Here is a 12322-nt window from a genome sequence, read left to right as displayed (position 1 = left end):
TCTAGCTGGGAAGTTTGGCAAAAGATAGGATTAATTTTTATTACAGAAATAAAACCTGTGTTCTTCACTCTATCATACTTTTACAAACACATAATTTGTTATAATTCAGGACTGCTATTGAAAAGGTCAAGTTTTATTTCAGTCTATTTTTTTCCAAAATTATATAATTGGAATGATTGGAGTTTAAATTGCTTAGAAAAAGACTTTTAAATTACTAATTTAAATAAAGTTTGCTGTATTATATTTAATATATTTTCTGGGAAAATATCATACTATTTCGCAATTATGAATAGACGCAGATTGGTCTGGAGGTTAATCATTTATATTGGTTAAGATCATTACTGAAAATCATTCTCACAGTATTTTTTTTAAAGTAAAGGATTTCTAATGTTATGTACATATGCAGAGGTTCTAAGCAGGCACGCTTTTTAAAATACTGTATGCAACAGCTGTTTTGGGGGTAATTCCAACCATCTTCCCCCTGAAAGACATAATTGGGGGCAATGGAAGAATGGCGAAGAGACCCTCATTAAGAGAACAGCTGTGAAAAGCCTGCTACCTTAAGACAGAAAGATGAGTGGGGAAAAAGCATGGGAGGAGAAGCATCTACTGTTCTTTAAAGTCATTTCTGAGGCTGATAGGTGCTGAGTATGTTGCTGTGGTACTTTCCTCTGAGTTAGGAAGTAATTGGCCATGTTCTTCATCTGGAAACGTATATATTCAATAGACAAACATGGATATACAGTAGGAGTGGATTCAGAACGGGATTCTTAAAGATGGCACCTATCTATGGGTTTCTCATTCAATGAGCATTTCTGATAGAATGGGAATTGTCATCTCTTTCTGCAGCTGCTTCCGATCCCCTCCAAAGGTTTCCTCCATAGAATTAGAGTAATGACACTAGGAGCTTTATGGGGAGGGAAAATAGGAAAAACATCTCACGTCCATCCAGTGCTGCTAACAGAATGTTCTGAACAGAACACTGCTCAAAGGATCTGACTGCTAGAGAAGAAGGTTTATATCCAACCCAGAGTTTACTTGGTATACTGTATGCTGCTTGAGGTAGCATGTCAGATATTTCTGTTCCAACTTATTCCCTTATATAAGGGTAAGAAACTTGTGGCCTTCCAGATATATCTGAATTACAATATATCGTAGTCCCAGCCAGCATGAAATTGTGATAAATGCTAGCCATAATTCAGCCACATTTGAAGGGCCGTAGATTTCATTTTCTTTTGGATAAGCAGGCTTTATCTCAGTATTCCAGATCCAAACTTCCATGTGCACATTATGGATTTTCAAGTTCCTCTTTCTGCCTGGATTTCCTTATAAAGCATATGAGCCTTGTTTGAAATCACAGGATCCTCTAATGAGTGGTAGCACAAGATATTCCTCTGCCCTTTTCATGAAGCCCTTCGTTGGTGATTCTTGGCTAACACACATTATGCAGTCAGGTTTAACAGAAAGTAATTTCTTTTTGAATATTTGATAGAAGGATGCTTTAAAAAACAAGTTTTTAACATATAATTCTTAAGATTTTCATCCATCTGACTACAGTGATAAAATCCTGATGTAACACTGATGAAGATGTGTTTCTTCAGTTTGATATATTGCTCTGTTATAGAAGTATAGCAGTATAATTTTAACATCCTTTTTCCTTTTTTTCCTTTTTTTCTTTGCAGTCCATGCAGTGACATTATTTCTTAATATCTTTGGATGTCTGGCCTGGTTTTGCCTTCAACCCAGTCGAGGAGTTGACTTTGGACTGAGTATTCTCTGGTTCTTGCTTTTTACTCCATGTTCATTTGTGTGCTGGTACAGACCACTTTATGGAGCGTTCAGGTAAAAGTATTGATCTAATGTGTAATTTGCGCTATTAAAAAGGTATATAATTGATATCTTCTTATTTTCCAGAAAATTTCAAAACATACATTGGCAAAAACATACCTGTCTAAAACGTCAGTTGGGGGAATTTGCTTAAGCAGCAATGCACTTGGAAGGGATCCCAGGCTCCTTATCACAGTGGTAGACTTGAGATAATTCATGAAGTTGATGCCATGCAGTTACCAGAAGGTGTTAGTTGGCCAGCAGCTCTACCTATCTGTCATGCTACCTCATGGGACCATTGTTGAAAAGAACAATTTATCTTTTGGAGTAGCCCTGGACTGGAGTATCATAATAGAGTAGAGTAGATAGGGAGAAGTTATTCAGGACATAAAAGATCCTGTGCAGGACTAATGAGAATCTAAGCTGGCATAACACCGAAGTCTGACACTTCCTCTAAAATGTTCTTTTCGTGCATTTTTAAAAAATCAACTATGTAATATTCTACTTTCTTTTGGAATGCTAGCTGGGCAAGAAAATGGTTTGCTGCCTATTACAAGGTTTCTCTCTGATTCAATAAGAAAATGTCTGAGAGAGAGATGGAAAAAATGCTAGTAGACATCTTTATCAATGAATAAATGACAATATTTTTAGTTAAAATGCAGTCTCCTGTACTTCTTTTCCAATATTGTTAAGCTTGTTTTATATGATTTGTTTGCTTTTAATTATTGGGTTTTGCCTCTGATATTTAACTTTCTGGTAGTGTTTATTGTAGTTGGTCAGTTTGGCAGGAATGCTTCTGAAAGTGCCTATTTCCAGCGGTTTGATGTAGTCATAAAAACAGAATTTATATACAAAATATATGTTTGCATTGTTTTTATTTATTTGTCTGTTGACCTATGAGAGTTGAGAGACTGCTATAATGTTTGGCAAGTATTGTGAAAATGTTTCACTTTTTTTCTTTCCTTCTCTTTCAGGAGTGATAGCTCCTTCAGGTTCTTTGTTTTCTTCTTTGTATACATTTGTCAATTTGCTGTGCATGTACTTCAAGCTGTAGGATTCCAAGGATGGGGCAACTGGTAAGTGTCATGCAGTATTATTCTTTGATAAGTATATGCAGCAAGAGCAATAACTTGCCACCGTTGAAAGGTATTATAGTCCACTGAGGCATTTCTTTTTAAATGTTTTATAGAGTTAAGCATCAATTATTTGCAATAATAAGGTATTTCCCAAATGCCCACAATGAGTAGATTGTTTAAATTAAACCACATAACAAAAATTCAAATTCAGATCCAGACATTAGTATATCATATAGTATGTTAGTATGATAACAAAGCATTTGTAGACAAATAGAGCTACATTGCTTTTACCTGCACCTTCTTACTATGATATCAGAGCCAGTAGGCAAGTGGTATCAGGAATCGGGGCATGCCAAGAAGCAGAGTGGATGCCAGGCCATTTGCTAGTCACTGCTTACTTCAGAGGATGTCTACTGAAGGAATAAAACATGCTTGCTATCCTTGTCATATGTACTGATGGAGGCTTCTCATTTGCCCAGATTATCAGAAACTGGACAAAACTGCAGTGACGGATAGGGGGTGGGGAAATCCTTTAGTTTAATTTTTCATGGAGCCTAGTTCAGAATTAGGTAAGCTGCATTCTCATAGCGGTCAGAGAGAAGCCTTCACGGCACTTTAAATGGTACCTTCTTATGCAGAAGTGGGGGACCGTTGGCCAAATGTTGCTGAACCACAGCTTCCAACAGTCCCAATTCAGCATTTCCAGTATGTTGAAATGAGGCTGATAGAAGCTGTGGTTCAGGAGCATTTTGAAGGCAACATGTTTTTTTAGGTTACTGATTTCTGCTTCTCCCCCAATCCTAATTCAAATTCATTCTGCCTGGATTTCAAACATAATTTAATTGTCTTAAAATACAAAGAGATTACTGTATATAATGTGTTTTTTGTGTGATTTTTTATAACTACACTGGATCTCAAGATGTTTGTACAACGTTTTTTATATGTGTGTGACAATATTTGTTCTATCTCTTTTTCTCTTTCTATGTATAATTTGGTATATATATTGTAGTTTTGCTGCAGCAAGCTGAATGCTGAAATAATATTACACAAATAGCCCTCTTAAGCTGTGCTCATATTTTTAAGTGAAAATGTGGCTTGTTGGATTAACAAAATATTAAAGGAGAATACGTCTCTGTCGTCTTACTGTACTTATGGCCCTATGTAGCTGAAAGGTGGAGTGTAATGTTTTAGCTGGTTCCTTTCCTTGAAGAAGGTATTGTAAAAGGAAGATGCAGCCCCATAGAAAGGTTTCTTTTTTCTTTCCCTGTTTAATTGTTTCATGAATGAACAGTGAGCTGGGCTGGTTCATCAGTCTCCACATCTTTTAAGGTCAAGGCTGTGTTTATGATTTCCTTGCTGGTTTGAATTTTTTTTTACAAAGATATAATATCAGTAAGTGGACAGAGAAGTTGCTAAAATTGTATGATTAGTGCTCAGTATATCATTGATAAAGAATTAACCATAGACAACAAAAAGTGATTTCCTTGCTTTTGACAGTGCAGTTAGGAGAGCTAGATTTCAGATTTTTCCAGCAATGGTAAGTTCCTTTGGAGATTTCTTACAGTAAAAAGTCTACATGATTTCTCAGACCATACAGAGTGTTAAAAGAATCCAAAACATGTCCTCTCCTCTAATTTAAAATCTATTTGTGCAGTTTTTTCCAATGTCAAGGATGACTTGGAAAAATACTATAGGAAGCTTTATAATCACAATACAGAACAGAACACACATACTAGGCTTCATTAACATCCTAACAACCAAAGAAAAACCCAGGTCTATAAGGCTTTAAAATTCATTAAAAAATAAACAGACAAACAAATAAAGCCAAGAGGGTCAGGGTCAGGGGAGGCTGGGCCTTTGGGCAGTTGCCATGAAAGAGAAGGCACACCTCCTGGGTCCCAGTAGATGTCATTATTTCACAAAAGGGACTCAGAGCATGTCCATTCTGCCAGATCTCATGGGATAGGCAGAACCATTGGAGACAGGTGGTTTTACAAGTAGCCTGACCCTGTGCCATGCAGGCTTTAACTGAATTGTACCAAGAAGCCTACTAGAGGCAGTGCAGCTCTTGTAGCAGTGGCGATATGCTGATGTACTGTGATGCATCCAAAACTGCATGTGTCCTGCATTCTGGATCAACTGCAGCTTCCAAAAGCTTTTTGAGGGCTGCCCCATGTAGAACACCTTCCAGTATTCCAGTCAGGAAATGACTGAGGCATGAGTGACCATGAGCAGAGCCTCCTAATCCAGGAGTGGGTACAAACTGGCACAAAGAATGGATTTATGCGAAAGCCTTCGAGGCCAAGGTACTGCCTGCTCCTTGAGTAGGAGCCATGAGTCCAGAAGGACCCCCCCCCCCAAGATTGGGCACCAACCCTGTCTGGGACAGTAGTACCCCAACCAGTGTTAACAGTAGAAGATATCCAAATCCAGGGGGCCCTAAAACTGAGTCTTTCCCCTCAGTTACTCATAAGCCATTCCCTTGTCAGTACTCATAATAGAATGGGCATCCTGTCATGGGAACAATTATATTATTTGGCATGTAAGAATGTATGAAGCAGGATTTTCATGGTTAATTTACTACTTCATGGAAGGATGTCAGCTTTGAAGATAGCTTTAAAAATGTTCTAATTACATTTTACAAGGAATAAATTTGGACTAAACTAAGATTTCTCCTAATAGCTGTTTTCCTCACTAACCACTGTTTTGGCAAAATTTTGACTGTTTTATTGGAACACCTACACCCCTGAATTAAGTAGATCAGAAGTTTTGGTAGACATTCAAACATGCTGTGAATAATTTAGATCTGTTTCCCATCCATAGGCATATGGATGCTTTTCAGTTTAGATAAAAGTACAAGAATTGCCCCCCCCACCCCAAACAATTATCTAAGTGTTTGTGTTTTCAATTCTTGCAGGGGTGTTTTTTTAAAAAATGCTTTAAGAACTTCCTCTGTAATCCATAGAAGAAAAAAATGGTATTTTCCTTTAAAGGACAGTAATGGAGGGAAGAATACCCATACCTCTCTAAAGTGCCTGTTATAGATGTGTATTTGAGAGCTCTCTCTCTTTTCCTTAGTGGGTGGATTTCATCTCTCACTGGACTTAACCATAGTATTCCAGTTGGCATTATGATGATAGTCATAGCAGCACTTTTTACAGCTTCTGCAGTCATCTCACTAATTATGTTTAAAAAGGTAAGTGTTTTTTCCATCCATCATCCTTCTTGCTGATAACATGGGGTATACATATGTTCATATCTGGGCTCTTTTGAGAGGAGAAGCCATATAAAAATAAATAATAACTATAATTAGTTGGGTTGACTAAATTATTTCCTGATACTATTCACATTTGGCCTACCATATTTAGAAATTAAATAAATAAAATAGTCTCTTTCACTGTTAAATTTAAAATGTCAATAATAGCAAATTAGTTTGATTTAGAGCTTGTTTGATTTCTCGCTCTCCCCCTCGCCCCCCAATGTTTAAGCCAAGGCCTTTTGTGAAGAGAACCCCTTATGAGCTTAGGGATCAAAAGATTATGCACACAAAGAACTTACTTTTGTTCTTTCCTGCAGCACCTCTTAAAAATTCCGTATTTTAATATTTAGAAACTAGATCGGTCACATCCAATATTAAGAGAGTGAGCTCTTGCCATGAGAGTTTTCCTTTCCATCGTCTCTCTGTAGCCTTCCATCTTCCTGGAGCAGATTGTGGAATTTGTTCAGCCCTACATGCTATTGTTTAGTTTTAAAATATTTATGATAAAGGGAAAAAATACAAACAAATGTTTAATTGAGGAAATAACTGTGCAGTAGTAACACACACATGAAAACAAATAGACAAGAACAGGAACAACAGAAAATGATAACTATTATTTATTCATTTGGAGGAACAAAATTCTTTGGCAACACTCAAAGTTGAGTATTAAATCATAAACTTTCTAAGGAATCTTGAGACCCCAAAAGTGAATACCTGAATAAGGCAAGAACATATATACAGTGCTGTATTACTATAGAACTCAGAGACTGGTAAACAGAAATTATCCTCTGATACACCTCAAATAGATTTAGTTTCCATTTCTTCAGCTGAATCATAACTAATGTGAGTGAAATTGTGTGTGGCTTTTTTGTTTAACCACTAGGGGTCACAGTTTATACTTACAACTAGAGTGCCTCCTATCACAGATAATGCAGTAGACATGGTCAAGAAAAAAATAATGGTTATCCCTGTGATTTAAAACAACAGTACTTTAACTAGCTAAAATAAGTTGGATCTAAAAAACCTCCCTTAAAATAAGTTGGATCTAAAAAATGATTAAGGAATATTTTTCTCTTTGCCAAGTACTGGCTTCAGGCATTAATCTGTTAACTTCAGGCAACATGTTCAAAGAACTGTTGTAATTTAGAAGAGATTTTTTAAAGCGTGAAAAAAATTATTTGCTTTTGGTCTAATATAAACTAATAGTTAGGGGGACACGGTGGCGCAGTGGCTTAATGACGCTGAAAGTTGCCGGCCAGAAATGGCTGACGCTTCGGCGGTTCGAGTCCAGCCTTCGCGCTAAACAGGGTGAGCTCCTGTTTCCTCCCCAGCTCCTGTCAACCCAACAGGTCGAAAAGTCACGTGAGTAGATAAATGGGTACTCTCACTCCGGTGGGAGGAAAAATGATGGCGGCGCCTTGCACGGGAGTCGGGAGCAGCTGCCGCGCCCGCCCGAAAAGGGCGCGAAGCAACAGAAACCCCGCCTCCTGCGCTTGCCAGCTGGGCTCTGCTCTAGGAAGGAGGCTCTGGCAAACCACTTCCGAAAACAATTGCCTTGAAAACTGCAAAGGACTCGTCCAAAGCAGTCACTGCAGGGTCAGTAATGACTGAGTGCAGACAAAAAAAAACAAAAACTAATAGTTGTAGGACTAAAAACAGCTCTCATAATCCATGGAAAACTAGTATTAAGTAATCTCATTTCATTGCTTATGGTACAATTCTAAACTAATTTGCTTAGAAGCAAGTCTCATTAAGCTCAGTAAGACTTATTCCCCTATAAACATATTTAGGATTGCAACATAACTGTGACTACAGTGTGCCACTGAATATGCTTCTATCATTCCTTGACCTTTAACTAGCTACTCCAGAGTTATAGGTAATTAGAAATATTTTCATTTTCTTAAATTCAGTGAGAGGCCCATTCTTTGTCAAAGATAGTAAAGGAGTATTATTCTAGTCTGGCTTTCCTACCTTAGCTGTGAGCTAAGCTAAATTTAGCTTAGCTGTAAGCTAAATACTTATTTCCAACAAAAGATTTCAGTTAAATTACTCTTAATGTTTGGTGAAATTTTATCAGAGCTTCTCAGCTCCATGTATTTCAGTGTTCAGCAGGCAGAACTTATTAGGCCCTTAACTATTTTCTTATCTACAGTCTTCATCATGTTTAATTTATCATGATGGTCCTAAAAGAGCCATGTAGGGTGTTTCTTTGGAACCATAACTTCTGTCCTTGAAAATCAGTGCGCCCAGAAGTTTAACATGCTCCTATGGATATATATGCTAAGCTATCAATTTTATTTATTTGGTTTTACTTAGGATGCAGTTATATACAGTGGTGTTTGCAACAAGTCACAGTTGTGTCAAAATGATGATATATGTGCTGTAACATTGTGCAAATGACGCAGCTTATCATGCTTTGTAAAAGGCAAAAGATTTACACAATTTGAAGAGAAACCAGAGTGCTTTGCAACTTCTGCTTAGATTCATTGTAGCCCATCTCAAACAAAGTGCGTGCCATGATTGGAAGTGGCTATTAAAGTCAGCATTTTTGTTTTAATTTGGTGGCCTAAAACTTTTTGTTAAACTCTGTATAATGGTTATGTCTTGAAATATGCCTCAAACTTTCTCTTTGGGCTTCTTTATAGGTACATGGTTTATACCGTACAACTGGAGCCAGTTTTGAGAAGGCCCAGCAAGAATTTGCAACGGGTGTGATGTCCAACAAAACTGTACAAACTGCTGCAGCCAATGCTGCCTCAACAGCAGCAACCAGTGCTGCTCAAAATGCTTTCAAGGGTAATCAAATATAGACAAAAGAGATGAAACTTGTTACAAATTTCTGGCTGTACTTTATTTTTCAGTCCCTAAAGACTTATGTTAAAAATGCACACAGCATGTATGTCTTTTCAGCTGTGCATGGGCTAAGACAGAAAAAGGTCCTTATTTCATTCCTTTTAGAATTTTTTATTGAGAAGTTCTTCCTAGCCACGGTACTAGCTTACAATGGTTAATTTTTTCTCCATATTTTTGGAGGTACACGATATTTGGTGAAAATTAGAACGGTAGCTTTAAAATTCATATGACAAGTTTAGGTTCTGAGATAAGCAAATAATTTTGTTTTTCCATGGTCTGTCGCACTCTGTGGAACTGTTCCTCCTGACTTGAGAAAAGCACTTTGAATTAACCCTGTTCATAACACTTTGCTTCCCTGTTTTCATAAGAAACAAAACTGACAATTCTGAACATTAAATTTTAGCTGCTGCTTTGTAGCTCCAGCAGCTGATGAAGGACAGACATAAGCTTAAAATAAGTATGATAGATAATGTAAATTCTTTTTTTTAGGAGAATAGATTTTTTAATAATCTGAGTCTGCATGAAAGAATTTTGATCATGCTGCACTAGTGTTTTGGTCCATAATTTGTCTATCACTCCGACTATAGTATTTGTTGAGATCTGTTTTCATGGTGTAGTGTTCTAACTCAGTTATCTTGGAGCACAGATGTCTTCATCCAAGTAATGCAACATGAAGTGAAGAGAATTATGTTTAACTGAGGCAGAGTTATTATATTTGCTCTTTTTGATTTCACTATTCATGACTAGGAAGCACATATTCCTAAACAGAATCTGTTTATCAATATTTAGACACTCTCATAGCTAGTCCATTTTGACCTGTGTTAAGATGTAGTGAAATTTTTTTTTGTGCTTAATGATTTTGACATTTTTAGAGTATGCACTTGTGTTTAATGATATATCCTTAGTCTTGTCAGTCACTCTGTTTACTATTTGTATAAACATCTGAATATACAGTAACTTATTTAAATTTTTAACACAACTATAGACCCTAATCAGGCTTTCAAACGCTAATAACTATGTACTTGAATTCTTTTAACATACTTCAGCCTTCATATGAGATTTAATCTGAATAAATGCATTTTATTAAATGCAAATTGAAGATACATTTTAGCATAATCAGTTTAGTATGGTGTTATATGGTAGCTGTTTGTTATTTTAATTCTTCGTCATAATGTTCTGAGTTTTAATTGCCTCTTCTTCAGGTCACTTTTTCCCATTTGAGTTTCTAAATGGTAAGTGTTAATGGAGGATAATTTGAAGCATGCTATGGATTACCAGTTGAATGGTATTCCATTTCTGTCATTCAGAGATTTTTATTCTATTGGGTAAAATATTGCAATAGAGAATCTGATTTTCTTGAACTCTGATGTAATATTTATTTGAAAAAAAATGAATTCATCATGGATGAGTTCATTCATAAGATGTATGGACTTCAGCTCCCAGAATTCCCCAGCCAGCCATGCTGGCTGGGGAATTCTGGGAATTGAAGTCCACACATCTTAAAGTTGCCAAGTTTGAGAAAGACTGATCTAATCCAACACTGTCCAACATACATATTCATTACTGTAGCATCCTGACAAATGGTTTCTCTGTTTGAATACTGCCAAGAGAGAGTCCACCACTTCCCAAGACAGTCTTGTTCCATTGTTGAATAGCTTTTGCTTTTTTCTTGATGTCCAACTGAAATCTGCTTCCTTGGAATCTTAAATCCATTGTTCCTTGTCTGTCTTTTGGAACAATTCTGATCAATTCTGATCTGTTTTCTACATAACAGCCCTTCAGTACTTAAACGCAACTATCATGTCTTTTCTCTTCCAGTGTTTACCTTGTGATCTACAAAAATACCCTGATACTACATATACTCACATGCAAACTCACCCACGTATAAGCTGAACTTGGAATTTTTAACCCACCCACGGATAAGCTGACCCACGTTTTTCATGGTATTTTGGTTAAAAATTCCAAGGTCAGCTTAGCTGTGGATGGGCTTATGCGCAAGTATATAGGGATATACGGGTACTTTTAAAAAGTACTACCATCTATACTTGTGGATAAACCCATTCACGGATAAGCCAAACTCAATTTTTGGGGTGTATTTTGGCACCTACTATTTTTTGGCTTATCCATGAGTACATATGGTCCTTTTCACATATGCTCCCCAGTATTGCACACCCTCATTCCTGCCTTTGATTTTTTTTTTCCTGAACAAACATAGGACTTAGTATTTGTCTGTTATTGATCTTAATGGCTTCTACTCATTGTTCTAGCATAGTCAAGGTCCTACTGAATCTTGGTACTGCCTTCTAAGATGTATGCTGTTCCCCCCATCTTTATGTAGTTTGCACATTTTATCATTGTATTTTCTAGCCCTTCATCCAAGTCATTTATAAATATGTTGAACAGCACAGGACACTGAAAAGACCTAGGATATTTCACTCAGGACTTCCAGTTTGACACAGAGACATTGGATATTGTTCAGTGATCTTTGTATCTATCTTTGTATCTGTGGGTAACATAGTCGAACTTGCATTTTGCCATCTTTACTAGAACCTTGTGGCACACTTTCTTGAATGCTTTGCTGAAGTCAAGGTATATTACGTCCAAGTAAACTGACCACTGTCAGAAAAGGACAGTGGGTTGGCTTGGTATGATTTATTATTGCTACATCTATGTTGGTACCTGCCCAGCAATGTATCTTTCCTAAATGCTCACAAAATGCTTCATAAACTCATTGCTTAAATATCTATTCCAGAATTTTGCCCAGCATCAACATCAAGCTGACCAGACTGTAGTTATCCAGGTCTTTTTTCCTCCCCCCCCTTTTTTTTGAAGACAGGAATAATATTTGTCCTTCTCTAGTCCTGTGGTACCATGCCCAACCTCCATGATTTCTCAAAGATCATAAGGGCTCCAAGATGACATTCGCAAGCTCCTTCAGGACTCTTGAATGTAATCGGTCATGTTCTGAAGACTTAAACCCATTCATAGAAGCCAGGTGCTCCCTAACGTTTTAGTTATCTTGGATTGCTATTCCTTTTTGTTAGTAGTTCTGTTTAGGTCCATTTGAACATAGCTTCTCTTTGGGAAGAGAATAGAAGTTGAACAGGTCTGCTGTCTCCCCATCACCTGTTACAATCCTACCATCTTCTAGTGGTGGATCCTCTTTAACTCCTTTCTCTTCTTTTTACTACTGCAACAAATAGGAATAACAGTTACTGTTACTGAAATTAAGAAATACTAGAAAATTAAGTATATAGGAATTAAATTCTGTGAAGTTTTTAATCTAAAGCAAGTGGCAGATGTGGGC

At 36.9% G+C, this 12322-nt stretch overlaps 1 protein-coding gene across 2 annotated transcripts in view; it reads left to right on the top strand.

Annotated features, from left to right (window-relative positions):
* SCAMP1 (secretory carrier membrane protein 1) overlaps window positions 1-11071 on the top strand; it is a 39224-nt gene extending 28153 nt beyond the window's left edge. For both annotated transcript variants that reach the window (XM_088130128.1, XM_007434174.4), the window contains 4 exons: window positions 1683-1842; window positions 2802-2903; window positions 5982-6099; window positions 8808-11071. In XM_088130128.1, the coding sequence (XP_087986254.1) occupies window positions 1683-1842; window positions 2802-2903; window positions 5982-6099; window positions 8808-8972 (545 nt within the window). In that variant the 3' untranslated portion in view covers window positions 8973-11071. The remainder of the gene's footprint in view (window positions 1-1682; window positions 1843-2801; window positions 2904-5981; window positions 6100-8807) is intronic.
* Window positions 11072-12322: the final 1251 nt, after the last annotated feature.

The sequence above is a fragment of the Python bivittatus genome, unplaced genomic scaffold, assembly GCF_059951505.1.
Source record: "Python bivittatus isolate LINGU-HERP-01145 unplaced genomic scaffold, Pbiv_v1 ctg000850_np1212, whole genome shotgun sequence".
In the NCBI taxonomy this organism is placed as follows: Eukaryota; Metazoa; Chordata; class Lepidosauria; order Squamata; family Pythonidae; genus Python; species Python bivittatus.
The sequence above is the reverse complement of the archived record's forward strand: the minus strand, read 5'-3'. Positions and strand labels throughout refer to the sequence as shown.